General features: G+C 50.2%; 1 protein-coding gene across 1 annotated transcript in view; it reads right to left on the minus strand.

The window, feature by feature from the left end:
- The window catches only part of svep1 (sushi, von Willebrand factor type A, EGF and pentraxin domain containing 1), a 68,276-nt gene that overhangs the window by 38,025 nt on the left and 5,445 nt on the right, over nt 1-24,806 (minus strand). Inside the window, exons 2-5 of the mRNA XM_072718708.1 lie at nt 18,401-18,656; nt 17,195-17,371; nt 2,780-2,938; nt 1,492-1,671 (exon numbers count right to left, since the gene is read on the minus strand). Of these exons, the coding sequence (XP_072574809.1) occupies nt 1,492-1,671; nt 2,780-2,938; nt 17,195-17,371; nt 18,401-18,656 (772 nt within the window). The remainder of the gene's footprint in view (nt 1-1,491; nt 1,672-2,779; nt 2,939-17,194; nt 17,372-18,400; nt 18,657-24,806) is intronic.

A 24,806-nucleotide genomic window follows, 5' to 3' on the forward strand; every position in this document is an offset into this window, starting at 1 on the left:
TATTTTGCCATACGATAGAATCCCAGATACGCTCATCAGGTCAGGTGCTAGTAAATGAGCTCAGTATGCACCATAATCTAGTTAAGTTCTTTTTTACTGTGATCATTTGTTGGCCTAACTAACTTAGCTGTAACAATCTGCAACTAAGAATGATATTTTTCCTACATATCTGAGTATAAAATAATACGTCATGCACAGGTCATTCGTCTTCTTTAGGGAGGAATAGCCTCGTTCAGGATAAAGCGGATCCCGCTTGACTCCTCACAGCGGGAAGCATATGCTTCCCAGGCAGAGACAGGCAGGTCAATGAAATGGCGATTGCTGGCTGAGAGACCGAAATGCTCTGGGCTGATTTCACACTCAGCTGGGCTTTTTTGCTCCATAAAAGATGTGTTTGAGGAAAAAGAGGAAAGCCGATCGCGGGGAGGAATAGGGAGGCGGGAGAAGGTCTCTGCTGGCCAGCGGGAAAGAGCAGGCCTATAATTAAAGCCAAAATTACAGGCCAGGACAGGCGAATCCTGAAAGGCACAAGTGCGGCAGGCTGGATCTGCAGCAAGAGGCCTCCCCAAAATGCGGGGGGCAGAGAGCTGGAGCAGGTGCCTGAGAGAGCCTGGGGGTGTGAGGGGGAGGGTGTGTGTGTGAGGGCCTGGGTGTGAAGGTGTGAGGGTATGTGTGGGAATGAGGGTGTGTGTGTGTGTGTGTGTGTGTGTGAAGGTGTTGTGTGCGTGAAGTGTGAGGGTGTGTGTGGGTGTGAGGATGTGTGTGTGCATGTGAGTGTGAAGGTGTGAGTGTGTGAAGTGTGAGACTGTGTGTATGCATGTGTGAGTGTGAAGGTGTGGGTGTGTGTGCGTGAGGGTGTGCTTAATGAGAAAATGATGCAAAATGAAAACACGATGGCAAATGGAGAAAGAAGGATAGGAGGAGAGAGAGGGGAAAAGCAGCAGGAGAGGTGAACAAAGGAGGGAAAGGATAGAGTAAATGGAGAGGGAGGGGGCAAAAGGGGCAAATTTGATTAAAAGTGGTGGGGATAAAGAAAGAAGTGTGGATAGAGGGTAGAGTAATGAGAGAGCGATTGAGAGTGAGTGAGAGTGAGTGAGAGTGAGTATGTGTGCGCGGGGCAGGGGGAGCAGGGGGGGGGGTGTCTGGCTCTCGCCGGCGGCTGGCATGTGGCCCCATGGCCCTCAGGCCCTGTTTACTCCCCGTCCGACATAATAACATCTGAAAGCAATCCTCGAACCTGGGCCAGGTGGCGGGGAGGGGCGGGCTCGGGCTTTACGAGCGCTTTTATAACGATGCGTGAGGGGGAGAACACGGCAAGGCGCTGTAGCCAGCAAATGTTTACCTTTGTACTTAGCGTTTGGGAGAGCGGCCGGGCGCTGCGCTTTGAAGGGCCGCCCATTGTATCACAATAAAAGCTCCATAAATGCCACATGTCTGGCACGGCCCGCCCTGCCAGCGCGGAGTCTGACGGGCTCCGATCCCGCATCTCACCCGTGCAGCTGGGCTCCGAGCCGGACCATTGGCCGTCGGGCTGGCACAGGCGGATGCCGCTGCCCAGCAGGCTGAAGCCGGCTCTACAGCGCACCCCGCAGGCAGCGTCGAAGTGGTTATTGCAGACGTTCTGGATGAAGTGGCCATTCGCCGGGGGGAGGAGCGGCGGACAGCGGACCACTGAGGGGGGAAAGAACCGGGGTGGGGGGGCTGAGATACAGAGGTAGAAGGCACAAACACACACACGCAGACACACACTGACACACACCCAATCACAAGCAAACAGCATGCAAACATACATGTACATATATGTGAACGTGTCGCAACCACACTTCAAATGACACACAGACACAAATTACCCACAAACACATACAAACAACACTCACAGACACACAGGCACGCAAATACACACACAGACACAGACACACACACACAGACACACACACACAGACACACACACACAAACAGACACACACACACAGACACAGACACACACACACAGACACACACACACACACAGACACACACACACAGACACACACACACACACAGACACACACACACACGCACACACACACAGACACACACACAGACACACACAGACACACACACACACACACAGACACACACACAGACACAGACACACACACACAGACACACACACACAGACACACACAGACACACACACACAGACACAGACACACACACACAGAGACACAGACACACACATACACACACAGACACACACACAGACACACACACACAGACACACACACAGACACACACACACACACACACACACAGACACACACACACACACACACACAGACATGTTGTCAAACACTCTGGCAGGTGTGTCTGCAGGGACAGACACTTCAGACAAATTGACAAACTAACGCACCCTGACAGTGGAGCTGTGCATTAAGGCAGAAAACTGCCGGCTGTTAAAACAATTTACCCCCCCTCCTCCCCCTCTCCCCCCCCACACACACCAGAATATAATGACCTGCCATGTAAGTCACACTCATTCTATCTACGCTCTGCTTCACTGAGCCTCAGATAATTATACTATGGCTCCAAAGGGCTGGTGCTCACTGACATTTTACACAATCAGTCCAAAAAGGACTCAGGATTAATTTAAGTTTGTGTCCGCAGGCCCATCAGAGCAGCATCCTGTAAAATGTCGTCGCCCACCCAAGCGTGGACATGTGCGTTCGTCTGAGTGTTCCCCGCGTCCTTGGGGGGGGCTGGTCAGTCAGCATGTACGTGTTTGTATTCACACACATACCCTCACAGCTGCCGTTCACCGTGCTGTAGCCTGTCTCGCAGACGCAGTCGGACAGGGAGCTGCTTCCGGGCTGGGAGGTGTGGTGCTCGTCCGGACAGGACAGGCAGGTGCTGGGCCCCCCAGGGACCCTCTCCGGTTTGTACGTGCCAGGTGGACAGGCTGGCCAAAAAGACAGACAAACAATTTAACCAATCACCAACCAAGGAGCAGAGCGAACCAGTCAATCAACCAGAATCAGCCAATCACTGATCAAGGAGCAGGTCGGACCGGTCAGTCAAACTGAATCGGCCAATCACTGATCGAGGAAGAGACCAAAATGTCTGTCAAACAGAATCGGCCAATCACTGATAAAGGAGCAGGCCGGACCAGTCAGTCAAACAGAATTAGCCAATCACTGATCAAGGAGCAGGCCTGAAGATCAGTAGGGAGACATTTTCTTCTATAATAAGAATCTAATGGACTGTGGACTAACGGACACGTTCAGACACAGACTTCAGCCCACAGCACTCTACTACACATGAGAATCCCTTTCTCTGAGTGTCAGGGCTGTGTGTGAGGGCTGTCTGCATTACCCTCATGTATGACAGTGTGTTCATCACCAAGGAACCTCCACATGGAACTCGCTCCCACTCAGATGGGGCACGGCAGGCACTGCCTCCGGACCTAACGACACACCTCTGCGTTTTCCACCGGAACAGTGAGGCTGATGTTTACAACGAGACAACTCCCTGTGTTAGTAAATGCTTATGTAGTAAAGAACAATGTGTTTTCCCATGAAACGCGAGAACTGATTGGGTGAAAGCCGTCCCAAGTTCCCCAAGCACTAAGTCTATCTGACACTGACGCCTTTTCCCTTTTAAAGCCCTCAAGGGTTCCAGAGTTTGATCTAGATAATTAACACTCCTGCATTTCACAGCCTGCTAAAACTGCAACATTTACGGCCTTCATAGAGATGAGCTTTCGCCCAAGATACCCCGACCTTATTCCAAGATAAACTCGTTTCATAGCAGGTCAGTCAAAGCAGTCACCCATCCATAAAGAGGTTACATATTAAAACAGCCCTTTGGTCATATTTCAAAAGAATAACCATATTTATTTTCATTTTCCAGTGTCAATATCCAAAGTTAGCACCTTCAGCTCGGTAATGAAAGCGATCTAATGTGAAGAATTTGTCTATTTCGAAATTATTTAATAAGTGTTTTTTAAAGTAAATATGAGCAAGGGGCCAGCAGAAGCCGTAACAACCTCATTTTCAAGTTTACAGCAAGCTTGCTTTACGTGAATAATATTTCACTTGTGTTATAACAGTGGAAATACTGTATAAAATGTAATTTTAATTCCAGGAAACATTTATGTTCTGGGGTTTGAGCCGGCCTTGCTGTACAGCTACTCTGTTATGGTCCTGAAGTCTTCTCACAGTTGATTAGGTTTACACTGGCTTTTGGTTAAACACGCCATCCACAGTCTAAGGGTACATGGCACGTTAAATATGGGGGTGGGTCAATTAAATTCAATTACAGCCCTGTTAGGGCAAGTCCTGCGGCTTTTTGTTTCTAGTTGGACACGTGAGTCGCTGCTGCATCTGTTTCTGGATCCGGTTCCTCAGGCATTTTCTGGTGCAATCAGCCTTCTGGAAAACTCCATCCAGGACTGTAACTGAACAGTCGTCCTGTGGCATGAGAGAGAAAGGCAGACCTCGCCTCCGGCACGCAGCACAATCTTAGTCAGCCCTGATAGTCTTCACCCATCACCATAACTCTGAACTGGAGGTGAAGTTCGAAAAGGCTTAACTGAAGTGAACCGGCATCTGTACTAACAGGGTGAATGAAGAAAATCCCTGTTATGGTGACCTAAAGGGGAAACGGTGCAGCCATACGTACAGCCGTGGCCTTAAGGTAAACTTTCCGGAACATTAGGGTAATCCCTTAAACATTTATGGTACCAGATGCCGCGTTTCCTGGATGGAGCACGCGGTACGAGATTACGGTTCATTGGATAGCCCGTCTCTGAGCTCCAAGCTGAGTCATAACTGATTCACAACCAGCTGGTCAAGAACACAGCACATTTTCTCTGCCATGAAATGAGCAAAAGGAGGGCATTTTTTCTTTTTAAAGAAGCTTTTTTGCAAGATGTTCAACTTAAAAGTAAACTCCCCCCTTCTCAAGCGTACCCCCTAAACTGGAGAAATCTGGTCTAACGACTGCAAAACAAGAGTGAATAGTGAGTGAAAAGCGGGTGAAGCAATGAGCTTCACCCGCCACCCCCCCAGAAAGGAAGGGGAGACAATTAAAGTACCCTGACGCATAAAACCCCCCACCACTGGGAGGGATTATAACACACCTCAAGTTCTTGGGGGGGGGCACAGTGTTTTTACTGGGCCTGTCTGCTGCTGTGGCGGAGTCACCGACGTCACACGTCTGCTAGTGGAGGGACCAGGGGTACAGAGTGAGAGGGGACAGGGCGGCACCCCCACTGCCACCAGAAAGTCATTTTGGCAAAAACATGGCCGTAAAGTGACCACAGGGATGCAAATAGCCACTAAGTAAGGGTTAATGCACAGCAGGCCGTGCATTATAGCACTAAGTAAGGGTTAACGCACAGCAAGTCGTGCATTATAGAACTAAGTAAGGGTTAACGCACAGCAGGCCGTGCATTATAGCACTAAGTAAGGGTTAACGCACAGCAGGCCGTGCATTATAGCACTAAGTAAGGGTTAACGCACAGCAGGCCGTGCATTATAGCACTAAGTAAGGGTTAACGCACAGCAGGCCGTGCATTATAGCACTAAGTAAGGGTTAACGCACAGCAAGTCGTGCATTATAGAACTAAGTAAGGGTTAACGCACAGCAGGCCGTGCATTATAGCACTAAGTAAGGGTTAACGCACAGCAGGCCGTGCATTATAGCACTAAGTAAGGGTTAACGCACAGCAGGCCGTGCATTATAGCACTAAGTAAGGGTTAACGCACAGCAGGCCGTGCATTATAGCACTAAGTAAGGGTTAACGCACAGCAGGCCGTGCATTATAGCACTAAGTAAGGGTTAACGCACAGCAGGCCGTGCATTATAGCACTAAGTAAGGGATAATGCACAGCAAGTCGTGTATTATAGCACTAAGTAAGGGTTAACGCACAGCAGGCCGTGCATTATAGCACTAAGTAAGGGTTAGCGCATAGCACGCCGTGCATTATAGCACTAAGTAAGGGTTAACGCACAGCAGGCCGTGCATTATAGCACTAAGTAAGGGTTAACGCACAGCAGGCCTTGCATTATAGCACTAAGTAAGGGTTAACGCACAGCACGCCGTGCATTATAGCACTAAGTAAGGTTTAACTCACAGCAGGCCGTGTATTATAGCACTAAGTAAGGGTTAACGCACAGCAGGCCGTGCATTATAGCACTAAGTAAGGGTTAACGCACAGCAGGCCGTGCATTATAGCACTAAGTAAGGGTTAACGCACAGCAGGCCGTGCATTATAGCACTAAGTAAGGGTTAACGCACAGCAGGCCGTGTATTATAGCACTAAGTAAGGGTTAACGCACAGCAGGCCGTGCATTATAGCACTAAGTAAGGGTTAACGCACAGCAGGCCGTGCATTATAGCACTAAGTAAGGTTTGACACACAGCAGGCCGTGTATTATAGCACTAAGTAAGGGTTAACGCACAGCAGGCCGTGCATTATAGCACTAAGTAAGGGTTAACGCACAGCAGGCCGTGCATTATAGCACTAAGTAAGGGTTAACGCACAGCAGGCCGTGCATTATAGCACTAAGTAAGGGTTAACGCACAGCAGGCCGTGCATTATAGCACTAAGTAAGGGTTAACGCACAGCAAGCCATTATAGGTTTTTAAACACAGCTACAAAGGTGAACAACTGTCCAACACGCCTCTGTTATTTTTAAATTGTTTTATGCCTGGAATTTTAAGTAGCTTTAGTTAGAATTCAAGATTATAATGGCACATTGATTTACTGCTGTATATCGCCTGATGACCAATCAGATTCATGAATTCAGCAGCGCATTGGAGTAACTGTAAATACTCCTGGTCCTGACACTCAGGATCACATGGAGAGTGTGACATCATGAGATCAACTTCAGGTGACCTGTCTGCAGGGTCTCGACCCAAAGGCAGCAGGAGCTTATGACTGGATGTCCCCCACCCATTCCTTAATTTCGGAGAGTCCCACTCGGCAGCATGGTCCTGGGTGGAACTCGGCTTGTCCTGCTGCCACTTTCCATCTAAATCCGCTGCCATCAGCCGCACTCACTGCTGGGATTAATGCTACAAACACTTTCCTTGAGGGAAGCCAAGTCCGGGGCTGGAGGGAGAGGCCTGGACTGCTGGCTGTGTCATTCGGCTCCGATCATGACTCCCATTGCCGGGGGCTCCTACCAGACAGCCGACACCTTCAGAATCCCGTCAAAACCAGAGGAGGTGCACTGTCCACAGCCCTACACTTCCTTTCATGAGGGGTATCCCAGAAGAGGTGTACTGTCCACATCTCCTCGTCTACACTTCCTTTCATGAGGGGTATCCCAGAGGAGGTGCACTGTCCACATCTCCTCGTCTACAAATACTTTGACCCAGGCCAGACTCTGGACGGGCTGGGGAGGGTTTGTAATTCAACAGGTTTATCTTAAAAACCTTCATCTTCCTTCCTATTTCAAATAATAAAAAAAAATCAGGGATTGCCATTTGCCCAACCGTAGGGTGGGCCAGGCTCGTGACTGGGTAGGAATGAATAACCCCCCCCCCCCCCCTGCCTCACCACCCACTGGTATTTTGAGAGCAGATTTCAGCTCTCACCCTCTCACCCCCAGCATTAGGTGAGGCCCCTTATAAACCGCAGAGAAAATCCCAAGGTAGGATCCTCTTTCACATAGAGCCTAGAGCAGGGTGACGTGGGTCAACATTCAGATTTTGGTATTACTGATGCCACCTAAATATTACCTTGGTTCTCTCGAAGATCTTGGTCTCCTACCCAGCAGACGCAGGGCTATCCTCCATGGAGGATGCTGTGTTGCATACACATCTCACAGTTTTGGTGTTCGGCTAAAACCACACAGGGATCCATGTGCAGGCAATGTGAAGCACTAATTTTAGAGGATCAGACGCATGGCTCTCGTTTTGTTCCTGGCCATCCCACCGCTGCTTCTCTGTTCCCTCCGGAATGTGCCGTGCAAGCAGCCTGGCCGCCAACATCATGCAGAGCAGCCGGGGGAAGCCGCCGTCCTCAGAGAGGACGCCCTCATTCACCGGGAGGGAAACAACAGCCGACCAACATGTCCGCGTCCAGAGGAACGATTCTGCACATCTGCTCAGAGACAAAGGCATGTTTTCCATTCTTAAGCCGCGGGAACACAAAGCCTGGCTTACTCTCTAACTCTTGTTTTCCGTCTGTACATTGAAATCCTGCATTCATAACTATCTGTTCTTGCAATCTATAAGCTTTGACTATGTTCTTCATTTTCCTGTTCATTGTTTTGATTTTCAGGAGTTTAAAATGTATAGGACAATCCACTTTGACTAACTATTCAGGTGGAGTCCTTTGTTTTCTTGATAAAGTGATACCTGATTCTAGAATGTTTATGAGACCGTATCCTTACGTGACATTAAAATGCAAATATTTCTGCAGGGCGTAAGGATTTGGGTCACTGCGATTGTTTGGCCTTCTCTCTAAGGGTTACTGGGACATGTGCAGATATACACAAAGTGTATCATGTGACCTTGTTAAACCAGAGCCAGCAGACTTGTTCCCTGTAAAGTACTTTATGCACCACGCCCACTAATTGATGTGAGCGAGTATACAGACTAAAAAACTGACCTTGGAGCAGACAAAGAGAGGCAGGCAAGATATAAAACTGCATCTGGACAGAATAAATTAAAACTGCAAGAAACCAATGCACTATTGAAAACACGCAAAAAAAGATTTGCCCTTAGAATACCACCAATTTCAACCAAAAACATGCTGTGAAGTAGCAAAAATGTACATAGCATATACCTGTATAAATATATTGCAAACGACAAAGTACCACATGCATTTTTGCAGGACAGTCATAACATAAAAATGTCTAAAGGTTGAATGAACTGTAGAGCTTATTTCCAGTTTTTATAAGATAACAAAGAATGAGATCCAGCTCTTGACTGGCATTTTCAGTGTCACTGGGCCAAAAGTCCCCACTGTAGGATTACAGGAAGGACGCATCAGTGTCCCGCAATCACAGTGGAAACAAACTGACCAGACAACATGACATACACAGGAATGCAGCAACTCCCCCATATCCCCATTCCCACAATGCATCTTGTTGGAATGCTGAACTGTGAATCAAAAAGCAACATGGCCGCTGTCCCCCGTGACCACCGTGGTCCAGGTGGGGAGAGAGAGAGAGAGAGAGACCTTGAATGCTAACTATTGAGCCTCTGAGCACTTAGGTCCTGCAGAGGGCCAGACCCCGATGGAAGACTTGTTTATTGTGTTTTTTCAAAACTCTCCAAATCTCTCGCAAGTCTCAGAAATCTGGCTGAGAAATTCCGCAGCCGATGCATCACCACCGTCCAGTTTCCCAACCTGGACACGACGCTGTGGCTCAGTGGGAAAGCAGCTGCTGAGCGAGGTGGAATGTGTCGGGGGAAGCTCGCCGAACGCTCGCGGGGCCCCGCCCTGGTCCATGGGAGCACTCAGCCAGGCCGTTTACTCCAGGCTCAGCTCGGGCATCCAGGCCCCTGACAGGAACTTGGCCAGACCTGATGATTACTCTCCTTTCGGTTATAAACAACAGTGTTAACAATGTCCTCTAGCAAAACAGATCCATTTCCTCCAAAGGAGGAAAATGTGTATTATTTTATATGTAGAGTAAATCACAGGAAAAAATGCTATAATTTGAACATAGGACTTAGAGGCCAGAATTGATGTGTTGTGTCATAACTTTCTTCTCCACATCATCTCCATCAGTCCAGAGCGGCCCTGGAATGTTCCTCCTAGCTGGAGGTCTCAGAAAGCCCATTAGCCATTCACTGCTGTTGACAGGTCACTAACCCAGGGGTCCCAGGCCTCTGCCATCTTTCAGGAGAAAGGCCAAAGTAACCAGGACCTGACTGCTCATTCCCCCGAGAGTCCCCACCCCCACTTCTGGTCGGAGACGCCTGCGGACCTGGGCGGGCTTCTGCTCAGCTGAGGTCTCTGGTCTGTGATTGCCATCGCACTGCTAATGGGGGGCCTGGAAGTGGGATGTGGGGGTTGGCAGGTGACCACAAGCTGACCATCAGCTAGCCACACCCCAGCTCTAGTGTCCCTTGGGGCAGAGAGGTTGCTGTACAGTTCTGGGTGACAGATTTAGTGCTATTTGAAATCCGGGACAGGTCTGTAAATTATTCCCTCACCCAAGTCCTTCAGTTCAGTTAATCAACATTCTTTTGACAAATATGAGCAAGAATGAACACAAAGAGGTCATGACACTGGTGACCTCTCCTCCTGAAGACACAGGCTGACCCCTTCTGTAAGAACATGCCCACCAGGCTGTGGCAACAGCAATGGATTTAGAAATGGGCGTTACTCATATGGATAACAGCCACTTAATTCCACGTCATAAATCTGGTCTATTTTTATGGTCCGTCTGAGTTGAAAGGGAGCCGCAGTGGCAGTAATGGGATGGGGCGTTAAAATGGCAGTGAAGTCTTGGTTCAGGTCTAGAAAAAAAGGTCACAGGATGTGTTTTATGGCCAAATCTTGGGTGGGGGGATCAGGGGGTCTATTTAAACCTTAGGTTTACAGCTCCATACACTACTGTAAATAGATTGTCCGTTTACACCCACATAAAATAAAAACGTTTTGTGGGATTGAGGCCCTCACTCTTTAAAGCCACCAGTGAATTCTGCTCAGGAGAACATCAATGATGCTCTGAGAGGCAGAGACTGGGAGCATTCAGGAGGCTGGTGACGTCAATCCAGCAGAGCCCACAGCCCAAGTTCAAACAAGTGAGATAAGGCCACGTGGCTTCTCGCCCGCGGACTTTGCTTTCCATCGTCCTGGAATTTTCGCTGAAAGTACGAATCATTTCTGAGATAAGACCATGATAAAAAACTGACAGGCCAGTTAAAGAACTTCCCGTTTCAAATAGTCTCTTACATAGCCAAGAGGACCATGTCAGGAAGCAGTGGCAAGTGTAAGACCCCTGTCAAAGAACAAAGACTAAGGCTGAAAGTCAGCTTTGGGACACTGAGCCCGGGGCCTCCTGGGGACCAGGCCGGAAATCCTGAGCACCCAGAGTCCATGGGATCCTGGGGACCAGGCCAGAGAACCTGGGGACACCGAGCTCAGGCCCTCTTGGGGACCAGGCTGGACATCCTGGGGACACCGAGCCCAGGGCCTCTTGGGCACCAGGCCGGACATCCTGGGGACACCAAGCTCAGGCCCTCTTGGGGACCAGGCCGGACATCCTGGGGACACCGAGCCCAGGGCCTCTTGGGCACCAGGCTGGACATCCTGGGGACACCGAGCCTGTGTCCTCCTGGGGACCAGGCCAGACAACCTGGGGACACCGAGCCTAGGGCCTCTTGGGCACCAGGCTGGACATCCTGGGGACACCGAGCCCAGGGCCTCTTGGGCACCAGGCCGGACATCCTGGGGACACCAAGCTCAGGCCCTCTTGGGGACCAGGCCGGACATCCTGGGGACACCGAGCCCAGGGCCTCTTGGGCACCAGGCTGGACATCCTGGGGACCATTTCCGATAAAGACGACTGAAAAGCATATCCATCATGCTGCAGTGACCACATATCAATTGCACACCATAACAAGACAAAGAGCCATGTACTCTCATGTGATCTGGTGCCAAATGGTCATAATGCTGGTTCCTTAAGGAGCCACTTACCCTAAGAGTCATTCATTAAAATGTTATCACATCCCTGCATGTGCAGCTGCTCGGCATGACAAGTGATTGATACGAGCGCTTTGCAAGGCTTCTGCACAACATATGTATAAAGACGATTAATACATCTACCTTTGACCCTAACCCAAAGAAAACACGTCTTTATCACTCTAAATAAACAGTGCTGGCGCTGTTATTGTTTACATGAACTAGGACAGTGTGAATGCACTGCAGCTGCAGGGTTTGCAGGAAACAGCGGATCTTTAACAGCCTTGCCACCTTTCTGCTGCTTTCACGGTGAAGCTTTTTGATATCCTGTGTTTATATCACTTCTCTGGTGTCCTGCTCTGTTTGCTCTGTCATGGTCATCTCCTCCAGTGTCCTCCAGATAAATCCAGTGACTCTGTCCCTCGTACCCTATAAATATACAGTACTCTGAATCTATAGCTTTACCTAGAATGGCAATAGGGGCATGAATACCCTGGCAGATTCAAGGGGCCCAGCGCTTTACAGGGGCACAGTGGGGGCATGGATACCCTGGGAGATTCAGGGGGCCCAGCGATTTGCAGTGGCACAGTGCGGGCATGGATACCCTGGGAGATTCAGGGGGCCCAGCGATTTGCAGTGGCACAGTGAGGGCATGGATACCCTGGGAGATTCAGGGGGCCCAGCGATTTGCAGGGGCACAGTGCGGGCATGGATACCCTGGGAGATTCAGGGGGCCCAGCGATTTGCAGTGGCACAGTGAGGGCATGGATACCCTGGCAGATTCAGGGGGCTCAGCTATTTGCAGGGGGCACAGTAGGGGCATGGATACCCTGGCAGATTCAGGGGGCCCAGCGCTTTGCAGGGGCACAGTGGGGGCACGGATACCCTGGGAGATTCAGGGGGCCCAGCGATTTGCAGGGGCACAGTGGGGGCACGGATACCCTGGGAGATTCAGGGGGCCCAGCGCTTTACAGGGGCCACAGTAGGGGCACGGATACCCTGGCAGATTCAGGGGGCCCAGCACTTTACAGGGGCCACAGTAGGGGCATGGATACCCTGGGAGTCTAACTCAAGAGACTTAAGATCCACCCCCCGCTCTATGCAGGTCATTTAGTGCCAGTCTGGAGGGGGGGTAACCCACAGAATCCGGACCACCAGAGTTGAAGGGGCAGGATGCTTTAGCTCCTCCGGGTGACGTGCATATCAAGCCGAGTGCGAATCCTCGGCAAGCCATCCAGCAATGCATTTAATGTCTCCCAATGCGGCAGCAAATGGAAGCAGCTCGTCTGGAGGCTGACGCGGTCCGGCCTCGGCCCAGGTGCGGGGATGGGGAGGAAGTGTGGTACAATGACCCCCCCCCCCCCAGCTCAGGACGCATGTGCTGTCCTGGATCTGAGAGCTGCTTCACCCGGCTGGGGCTGCTGTCAGATACAGGAGAGTGATCACGGTCTTTGCTGCTGTTGGGAAGGGGGCTCAGTGTACTCTACATCTAAACAGCCTGCCTGGGGGGGGGCGGGGGGGGGGTCACGCAAGGGCCCGTGGTGATAAATGAGGATCAGGGTTCATACTTGGCCCTTGTCCTGGCTGCAGTGTCACTCCGTCTGGGGTTCACTGGCATTTCCCAGATTCCTCCCGCCATGTCTGACACGGTCACCGGGTTTGCGTCCATCTTCCAAGGCTCGCCGTAGGAATCCCGGCATTCCAGCCGCAAGCGAATTTTTACAGCACGCACGTAAATACCACCCCTCTCTGCGCGAAGCCTCGTACTCTGACAGGCCCCGGGCCCCAAGGGCTCCCCCTGAGGGCCCCGAGCTTTGAGACCCAGGGTGAGTGGCAGCGACACCAATGAATCAGGCGACTCAGAGCAGAAGTAAACACAGCTGCTGACACAGTGCAGGGCTTCTCCCCTTCCCCTTTTTTTCGATAGCGGGCAGAAAAACAAAAGCCGCTGCGTCGCCAAGGGCCTGTTTTACTCTCCGACATCCTGCTACACTGATAGACAGCGGCGGTGTTGCTGCACTTCACTCACTTCCGCTGTCACTCCCACATTATTCGCTGGTGTCCCGACGCGGCTGAGAAAGCGGAGAAATCTGGGGAAAATCAGCCCAGCCCGTGATAACGGTACGGAATGGAAGGAACGTTCAGGAAGGAATTTTGAAGAACGGGGGAAGTTTCTACATATACAAGCATTTTTCAAAACATCCATCCATCCATCCATTCACCTTTCAACCGCTTACCCAATACTAAGTCACGAGGAGCCTATTCCAGGAAGCGGAGGGCAGGGGGACACCCTGGATGGGATGCAGACCCAAAGACACACACACAAGCTGAACCTAACGGCATGTTTTGGGATGTGTAAGGGACGGAGAGTGCCTAGTGGAAACCCACACAAGTACAGGAAGCACACACACACTCCAGTAGCACTCGAACCCCCAGCCCTGGAGGTGTGGAGTTACAATGCCGCATGATGAGCCATCATACCACCCATTTCATTAATTACTATTTCGTATATTTTACATTTTGCTGATCTATCTTGTTTACAAGGCCTGCTGCCGGCACGGACGGCAAAATGGAGAGTCATTCTGGAAGCATTCTGACGTTCACCTCGCACAAACCCTGCATTCCTCCTTCTTCCACATAGCAGGCAGTGCTGGCTCTCGATCTGGGAAGACCATCCAGACGAGGGAGGCCCACCTTCCGAAGACGTGCATAATACCTCCCGTCCTCCCCAGGACCGCGCTCGCCTTTGTACGGTGACACCCCGAGGTTCAGCATGTCCATATATAGGCGCTCTGTACTGTAAGCCTGTCGGGATGGATGCTTGTGACATATATCAAACCGGCGCGGCCTTAACAGGCCACGGGAGCTTCGCTGCATGCCGTCCTGCTTTTTATTACGCCGCTATTCTCCATCATTCCACCTGGCCCCAGCTCGGGATGTCTGAAGAGTTACGAGAAGCCTGGCGGGCTCTCGCTGATGATCAGACCAGATACCCCTCACGCTTTCACGTTATTCTCAGGATCCGAGTCGCCATCTCGCTACGGGGTACGATCCTCCGTGGGGGGAGGGGGGGGGGGGTTTATTCATTCATTACAGAGTCCAGAGATACCGTCCCCCCCCCCCCCGGCTGAAAACCAGAGGAAGAGGTGATGCGGTCCAAACAGCTCAACCCCGCGCCAGCCATCATTGTTCTAGAGGTGAATGTGTCGGAGAGTGTGAAGCTGAGCTTTGTCATATCCGACTACACCATAGGCTGAGAAAAAAAGATGCTGACAGCGTACTAGACGTACCCTCAAGCCACTCGGGAAGGATGGTGGTAGCCACTTAATCACAGCCATCTGATCTCAATTAATGGACCTGTATGTAATACAGTTTTGATGCCAAACCTCAACTGTCTTTTTTCCATTTGCATGTGCTTTTCAGTCGGCTTTGCCTAACATATACAAGGGAGGATGATGATCTAATGGGTCTGGATCTTTCTCTCTTTGTGTGAAGAGGGACGGAGGATAAGGGCTCATAGAAAATGCAGCTGAAAAGTGCACAGCATCTTAGGGTGTTTTCACACTTGGTTCGTTTCATCCTTTAAAGCGAACTCAGATCGATTAGTCAGCATTTTTTGCATATATGTGAACACGCCAAACGAACTCAGACCCCGTTGAAACAAACTGAACTGAGACCACATCAAGAGGTAGTCTCAGTCCAGTTTGCTTTTAGTCTGGGTCACGGTTCGTTTACGTTGTGCATTGTGAACACAAAGCGGTCCTGGCTTGCTTCGACAATTTTTACCCTTTAGCTTTGCCGTAGGCAGATCACGTGGCACAGTCCCGGGAAACAAGCAAAAATAATGGCTGCAAAATATGCAAGTTTTGTGTTCAGAAGTAATTGTTCTATTTTGGTTTTCCCTGTGTCTGTGGGCTATTTTCAAGACCGACCACGTGATGACAAGTATTGCAGCAGCCATCTTGTTTGAAGTGAAAACTACCCAGAATCCAAAGCTGTAAAGGTCTGTCAGCTCCATAAGAATTTGAAGTATGAACAGAAAAAGGACTGAGGCCCCATCTGAGCTGCAGTAAACCAGAAAGTGAACTGAGTCCCCTTTCAAATGAACTCGCATTGTGAACACAAAAAGAACTGAGTTCCCTTTCTGTTGGTCCACTTTTGGGACCACTTTTGGGAGTTCAGTTCCTTGGAAGAGGACTATATGTGAAAACACCCTTAGACTGAAAGCAAACTTGTTTTTTTTAATCAAAACACATGATGCAAGATGTTTCTGCAAACCTTCCACCTTCCACCTGCGCTGCTGATCCGATGTTATCCTGCAAGCTCTACTGTCTGACGCTGGAGGTGCACCAGTAACTGCCAACAGGCATATTTTGGACACCTCATGACACCATCACACAAACACCATTGATAACCCTCATTAGGTGGGACGAAACCGGCTTTCACTGGGTAAAAAAAAAAGCATAAAAAGTCAGGACCAGTTCACCTCTGGTTCCTCTGGTCACCCACGTCACAGAGCCAAAATGCCATTGTCAATCGGTGCACGGCTGATTATTTAAGCAGCTGTTTGGCCTCTTCCTCCGACCACATTTCTTTGCTCCCCGATAATCATGGCCTCCCCTTCACTGTCGGATGCATTGATTGAATGTTGGCAGACTTGCTCCTCGCTTCAGCATGTCCACACATTCCTCTCACTTTCATTCTACAGTACAGCTATAACACACTTAACCACATTCTGGGATTTCCTGGCTGTAATCTGCAAAAAGCTCCGTTTGTAACTGCATTGCCAAAAAGGCTATGCTATGCTAAATGCAATTGATGGTTTCAATGATCCGAACATGGTGCAAGTATGTAAACTGGAGGTTTTTGCCGTAATCCAAGGAGTATAAGGACGCGCCAGAAGCTGCTCAGGCAACAGACACATAACCAATGATTGAGGATTGAAATTTTATGTTTGTACAATCACTGGTTCCCCCCAGCAAAAAGCCATAACCTGCAAGTGTGGCAGACACTCTGCATGGGGTCACGTTGGAGCAGATGGATTTAGAACTCATAACCATCTGTAACTTTGCCCATATACATTCCATACCAAACCAAGGTTCAAAGAAGCAGACGCTTTTGTAAGTGGTAAGGTGAATACAGACTACTTGACCTTAAAGTCAATGCCTCCTCACAAAAACGACATAGTTCAGTACAATCCTACACGAACCCCCACCACTAAGCTCAGACCAGCTGTTAAACATCATTTTTGTTTAACACTTATAGCCTTGTTTAATATATTTGTGGTTTAATTGGTATGTGCTACAGGCACTTTTCTGGTACTGTGTATGCTTTAATAGCTTTATTCCTCCATTCCTGCACTCCTATCGCCATAGAAACAGCAAGGCCCCACCCTGGATTTGAATAAATGTGCTTTCTTGGCATTTACCCAGAAGCCTTTGTTCCCAGGCCCTTTCCTTCCACAGCCGATATGCAGATGCGGTTCGGAAGGTTCCAAGCAGCTGAACCCCCTGTGTGCCGCCCCCCGCCGCCGTCCCCCCGAGGCCCTCAATGGTACGCACCAAAGCACTCATGCTGCAGGCCCTTGCCGTAGTAGCCCTTGTTGCAGACGCAGTCGTACTGGCCCGTGTGGGTGCCGCACAGGCAGCTGGCCATGGCATCGCAGCAGTCCCCGGCAGACTTGCATAACGAAGAGCAGCGGCCGCGCTCTTCCTGGATGTAGCTCCCCGTGGGGAGGTCTGGCACAAGGAAGACCAGGAACATGCGTGAGTCAGGAGGTGGCCAGCCCACATGAACATCTCTCCAGAGGGAGAGAGTTCAGGACTTTTACAGTGCAGATGTTGACCTGCATGGCACCATCTGGGAGACACTCTCTCAGCAGACTTTATGAGAAATGTATATGCGCTCAGAAGGAATGTTCCCCTTGTGCACCATCCTTTCGTTAGCGTCTCATGCGTCTGACATATGCTAAATAAAATGCGCTAACTGACGCTGAAACGTGCTAACAGCTAAATGAAATGTGCTAAGTGGCTGATTCAGATGTGCTAACTGCTAAATGAAATGTGCTAAGTGGCTGATTCAGATGTGCTAACTGCTAAATGAAATGTGCTAACTACTAACTGAAATGTGCTAACTGCTAAATGTAGTGTGCTAACTGCTAAATGTAGTGTGCTAACTGCTAAATGAAACGTGCTAGCTGACTGAATTAAACTGGATGAGATTAGATCAAATTTATTGATCCCAGAGGGAAATTCTCGTGCAAGCAACAACAAGCATGTAGAGGACAGACGAGCATACACATATGTTAAGAAGGCTCAAAAATATGCTAAATAAATAACATTTGCTAACTGCTAGCTTTTAAATAAAATTTGCTAACTGCTAAATGAAACATGCTAACCGACTAATATACATATATTATTATGTGTTTGGCATATTGATTTGAGGGAGGCAGTGCGGACCTTAAAGTATATTGTTTTTTTGTTCAAAAAATCCCCCCTCCCTCCTCCTCTCTCAAATGTTATCGGGAAATACCATTGCTTTTTAAAAGGCCGTCAAAATACCATATCCCGCAGTATAATATCTGGATGGTATGACGGTATTAAAAATGTCTGCAACGTCGAGCAGCTGAAACACTCAGTCACTCCGTTCATATTCACGCTAAATTTTAGCGTTAGCTAATTAGCGTTAGCATGACTATTCCCATGAACTCCAGGTATAAAAGCAGGTCTACAGGTGGCTGTTCCTGCAAACTCATGCCCAGAGCTCACCTTCATGGAGGGCGTGCCGGGCAAGAGCCTCGAACTCGGCGAAGGTGTGCACCAGGTAGCAATGCTCCTCCTTGGGGTGCGTGGCCATGTCGTTGAGCTCACGGATGTTCCCCTGCCAGATGCCGAAGGTGAAGATTTCCACGCCCTGATCGCGGAGTGAGGCCGCCACGGGCCGAGGGTCACCACCGTTGGAGTAGCCATCCGTGATGAGGAAGATCACCCGCGATGCGTTCTGCCGTGAATGACGCAGTATTTGCTGTAGAGGGAAATTAAAGCTTCATTGTACATTTACATTTATGATTATTTAACAGCCGCCTTTGTCCAAAGAGTCGTACTAATGACTCCGCGAGTCCTGCCACTCCTTCACCAGCCCACATGCGTGTCAAAATGCTATTATATTTGGTCAGGATATAGAGGGAAGCATGTTGTAGGACAGGATGCCAGAAACCGTCTCACACTGCAGCCGAGGCAAACTGCTTGTCAACACGAACCTAAATACTGAGTCAGAGACCGCAGCAGGAATCGCTGGGAAGTGGCTGGCGGATTTCGAGCAGGAAGTACGAGAAGCAGAAGAACAGCAAAGGGCCGGATGTGAGCGCTCCTTTCGTACAAACCACTGGAAGCCGTTTATAGAAACAAGTTGCATTACATGCCGCTTCGTAATTAGAGCAGGCGGTTCATAAACATTTTTTCCGTAGTAATGCGGCCGTATCTTTTACGGCCTAGTTGCTTTGGTGGTTCCATGTTATTCCTTACTTCTGAGTAACCGCTTGATTGGTCCCTCTGCCCTGTTTCTAAGCCCAGAACGCTTGATATTTACGCGTCTTCGGAGAGAAGGTGCTGTTTACGCACCTGCAGCATTGCAGCAAAATTAAGCATCAACCCGCTCCATATCCACACGACCTGTCAAGGGCAGTGGTGCGGCTGGTAGTGGAGCAGCAGTGTCGGGGCACAGTCTCTGAAGGCCCAACTCTGAAGCTCATTATCGAACAAAAGATGAGGGTGAAAAGCTTGGAGACAGCTGCGTAATTAAGACCGGAGGTCGACCCGGGATCCGGGATCCTCCCAGAACGGGACCGTGCCCAGCAAATACGGAGCCACTCAGATTAAGACGAGCTGGAGGAGAGAGGGATGGTGTGCAGAGAGAGGAGGAAAAGAATGGGTAACTCTGCTCTTCATTGTTTAATTGGCCAGACTTCAAGCGCGCCTGCGGGGAGAGAGTAATTACAGACACGCCGAGGCGACGGGCCCCTGGGGGCCCTCAAAGCGGCCTGCCGCTGGTTCCCATCACTGCCGGGCCACGCCCGGGCCGCTGATAGCTGAGAAAAGGCGGGCCTCGTTTATGGTAACCCGCTAATATAAAACGTGACCCTCTGCCTCGCCTGCCGCCGCCACAGTGATGTCAGCACGGCCTGCGGTTTCTGTCCTTTGTGCCACGAGAGGCTGTTTTCCTTTTTTTAAAGGGGCAGCGTTTGTTTGCTTTGCGTTTCAGCATACTGCAGACAAGGCCCAGACGCACCCCCCCGCATGCCCCACCCTTAATGGGGGGCTTTGACATTAGGCAGAGACTCCTTGTCTCCTTGTCTATCAAAGTGCTGGACTAGCAGAGTGAGACCCCAAGTGGCTGGGAGTGTGACAGACAGCCACGGAGTCTGGGACAGACGCCTTGCCAGGCTTTACCCCACAAATTTTGTTAGCCCTCCCGGCAGCAGACGCTGATCTTTTTAATAGACCACAGAGAGGGTGGGAGGTCGGCTGTACGTCTTAGATTCCAGACTGAAGTTCATTTGGAAAAAGACGCTCAATAAAGCACTGAAATAAGTTTGACGAACATCAACATTAATCTGTGTGTCACTGGTTCAGTCAAACTGCAGAATAAAGGCAGCCCTGCACAGGCCATGTGACCTGTCATGTGACCTGTGGCTGCTGTAATTAGCAAGGCGGCACATATTTATGAGGGAAAACGGCTGTAAAGAAGAGCGAGGGTCATAAAACCCGGGGCCAGACTCACTTTTGGCTCTGACATCCCACGGGCTGGGTAAATGGAGAAGGATCACACTGATGTTTGGGCGGACGGAGCCAAACGTCACCGTCATCAGGGCAACGTCAGTGACACTGCTGAGGCCCCCCACACAGGAGGATGACGCGACTTCGGCGGTCCAAAGGATGTCATTGTTCAGAAAATCTCCCATTATTTGTCATTAGGGCACAAATGCAGGACCCCCCCGCACTTTCTACCCCCAGGTGTTCTAGCAGAATGCCCTAGAATCCAAAGCATTACAGTGTTGATGGTGTCGGGACCTCTTTTTGGTCAGGCAGTACTAGGGCAGCCCATAGCTTTCTGCAGCTATGGAAGGGTGATGCATGTTTGCTACTCATCAATGTGTACCCAGTACAGGTCAATCACCGCGCTGAACTTCCTCCAATAATCTTCTGAACTTTACACTGTTTGCACTGCAACAAAAATGTAGCGATTCCTTGCTGAGGGACTGCCCATGTTTGGTTAGGATTTCTTACAAGGAGTTTATTTTTCCCCTAAATTCTTTTAATGAGACAAACAGTATAAATGTTTATCACATACCTTTCGTCTTGTGATTCCCTAAAAACTGCAACACAACTGGTTAAAGGCACTGCAGTCCCGTAGCAGATGAGCAGTTATGGATGGATGGATGGATGGATCTATGTACTTACTTTGTCCATGCGGCAACACTACAGAAACATCACAGAGTGCAGAGTCTGACCAGGGAAGAAGCATGCATCCCAGTACCGATGCCGCCTTCACGTCTGGCTCCCTGGCGGACACAGTGCAGGACTGATAATCACTCCCCAGAGTAAGACCCCACCCCGACTAAGCGTGCCGTCAGCCTGTCCCAGCGGCAGTCAGGTGAGCAGCCCTGCTCATTACGTCCTGGCTGCTGACGGGCCCTGCCCCCCCCCTCCCCAAGCTCGTTAGATACGCCGTGCCACACTCCCGCTCGCGGCCATCCGCCGTCTGACAGAAAACTGCATATTTAGGATTTTCATCCCATAAAACGGCTCTTTCCCTCACCCGTCCTATCCTGTTGCATTACTTCGCCCGGTGACAGGGAATGTACTTAAGAAAATACACCAGCTTCCCTTCAAACTGCCTCCGTCAGCTCATTTTAATGGGCACAAACTAGCAAAAGTAAATATTTAGGAAAATGCTTCAAAATACTGCACATTAAGCTAAACGGTAAGAAAACAGAGGTAAATCTTGCAGACAGCTTTGGAAGGGACACTGCAATGTGAGGACTGCAGACTGAGAATTGTGTGCCTGGCATATGGGGCATCAGAGCATCTCGCCAATCTGTCACCCAGAGCCACTATTGGATGCAGGTCACCATCACGGGGGTGGGGGGAGATCCACCATCTCCCACTGAGGGGGTATGCCGTCTGCCCTCGGGTACCGTCATGCCCATAAGATTTGCATAATAATCATCATTTCTCATCCTAATGACTGTATTACGCTGTGGCCACGTTGACCTTTGACCCGCATTTGAAGCACAGTCAGCACGGGCGGTCGATCTCGTTCACGGGGACGTCAACAGATGGATGCAACCTAGCTCCGCCCCCCCCTCCCCCATGCTGAGATCTTATCTCCTTCCCCCAGGCTCACTTGCACTTTAATTGGCAGCTTTAGAGTGAGACCCAGCAGCGCCGGTGTGTTCTAGGCTCGCCTTCCTCATCTGGAACGGATTGAGGCCACCTGGCCATCTCTCAAAGGCAGATCAATGGCCTGGACGCCTGCCCCCTGAGTGCTACAGGCAGGCGCACACCCCCGCACACCCCCACACACCCCCACACCTCACCGCACCGTAATGTTACTGAGATCAGTCCCCATCCCGCTTTGATCAAAGCTCGACTGTTGAGGATACAGGAAAACTATAAATATTGAATAATACCAGCCTCACAAAAGCATAACTGCACCCACTAAAAATGCGTGTTCTTTAAATCATGCGGCCGCCATCAAATTATATAATCTCAGTGAACGCGTTCTCTCTTTCCTCCCTGGAGTAACCGAGGCTTCGCTTTGGCCTCGTTCCCCAGCCGTTTTATTGAGGCTGTAACGGCAAACCCCAGAGCTAATTGCCTCTAAGAAACAGGCCTTGCAAAAGCAGGCAGCAGGGAGAGTAAAGCATCCTGAGCACATTAGGGTAGAGGGGCGCGAAGAGCAGATCGCCGGCACAGAGACACGGCTCCCAACACATGCACCTCCCCGCCCGCCGGCGTGACACGCTCGCACGCCTGAGCTCCGCCATACAGACTCGCCGGCACAGAGACACGGCTCCCAACGCGTGCACCTCCCCGCCCGCCGGCGTGACACGCTCGCACGCCTGAGCTCCGCCATACAGACTCGCCGGCACAGAGACACGGCTCCCAACGCGTGCACCTCCCCGCCCGCCGGCGTGACACGCTCGCACGCCTGAGCTCCGCCATACAGACTCGCCGGCACAGAGACACGGCTCCCAACGCGTGCACCTCCCCGCCCGCCGGCGTGACACGCTCGCACGCCTGAGCTCTGCCATACAGAGGGGCCGGTCGACGTCCGAAATGGGAAGCTGGTCATTTCATTGAAGAGACATGGCATGGGAACCCTCTTACCCCGACAATATTCGATGGGCAACTTTTTATGGCTCCGCCCCCCCCCCCACCCACCCCCAGAGGACAGTAGCTGTATATAAGTAAATTCAGCACAGCGAATATCGTTTCCGTCACCAGGATGAGGTCACATTTCATACTTGCAGGCTGCTCAGTTTAACCTCGGTTGCTCCCTGGATTTTATAGGTCTCTGTGTATCAGCTTTCCTGGTCACCTTCTGGATGTGGTCTGCGATGATGGCCGGTGCCTCACCTTTGACCTTTGGCTTTTGACCCAGGAGTAGCTGTCAGTGAGGCAGACAGCCAGGTAAATCCAGGCCGGTCCCCTCCCCGGATGGGTGTGTAAATTCACACAGATGCCACTCCGAGGAACCGGCTGCCGGAAAGAATGATGGAATCGGCTGCCCCAGACAGTATGAGTCAGACGGCCATCTCGGGAGTGAGGGAATCTCCATGGCACATCCAAGTCATTCCATGACTGCTAATGAGCCGGGGACATGATCGGGGTGGGGGGGTGGATTGGGCGAGATATGGGCACAGCCTGGTGCTGATCTATTACAGATTCATTTACTGGCACCCCACCTTATATATGAAGAAAAATGTCACTTTTTTCATTTATGGTTTTGGTGATAAAATGTATGAGAAAAGCTCTGAGGAAATGAAGGGAAAGCTGTGACAAGCTGGGAAAGCTGGGAAAAGCTGCGGAAAGCTGTAAAAAACAGTGGAAAGCTGCAACAAGCCAGATAAAGATGTGGAGAGCCAGGCAAAGCTGTGAAAAGCCAGAGAAAACTGGGAAAAGCCTGGAAAAGCTGTGACAAGCAAGAGAAAGCTGTGGAAATACAGGGAAAGCAGGAGAAAGCCAGGGAACACTGTGAAAAAGGCAGGGAATGCTGTGAAAACGGCGGGAACACTGTGGAAAGCCAGGGAAGAGCGTGGAAAGGGAGGGAATGCTGTGGAAAGGGAGGGAATGTTTTGGAAAGTGTGGAAATGCTGTGGAAAGGGAGGGAATGCTGTTTAAAGCCAGGGATTGCTGTGGAAAGCCAGGAAAAGCTGTGAGAAACATTATAAGGAAGCTGGGAGGAAAAGTTTGGAATCTGCGACAGGAGAGGAACACAAGAAGAAAACACAAAAAAGTGTGAGGGTTTGACATGAAATATGGCTTAATGTCAGCTCAGGAAGAGGAGCAGAACTAATCCTCTCTACATGTCAGCCAGAGAGTGGCTGACCATACTAACTGTTTTCATCATTACTGGCCGTGGGGGGGCAGGCAAAAGCAGATAGATCAAAGTGAAACAGCTGCTTTAAACACACTGAGTCTGCCAGTGTGACTGGGATGATGACAGAATGGCCCACTCTGACACACAAACTAGCAATCCAGCTTTTAACTGTTGCTCCACCTACTGTTTGTGTCCGTGTGCATTTGTGGTTTATAGGAAGGCACCATGCTTGGTCTGGGAAACCCCCAGTGTACACTTAAATGTATTCTGCTTCTTTCTGTTCCGGAAATGAGACGTGCAGCGTAATATCAGCTCGAAGTGGGAACTGCAGCTAGGGTAACTTACAGAACCCGCCTAACACGTTTCTGACATTTCCGAACAGAGATTCCTTTAAACACACATTTTTTGTGTGTTTGAATGAGTGGCTTTCTCAGGGGCTCTATAAGACTAACTTTAAACATCACATATCAGAAGTGCGCATTTTATTTATGAAAAAAATCACCTCGCGGGAGCTAGAAAGCAAAAGGCAGCCAGAAGCGTATTTGCGGGCCCTGACAAGGAGGCCCCATT

This window comes from Paramormyrops kingsleyae, chromosome 12 (assembly GCF_048594095.1).
Source record: "Paramormyrops kingsleyae isolate MSU_618 chromosome 12, PKINGS_0.4, whole genome shotgun sequence".
NCBI lineage: Eukaryota > Metazoa > Chordata > Actinopteri > Osteoglossiformes > Mormyridae > Paramormyrops > Paramormyrops kingsleyae.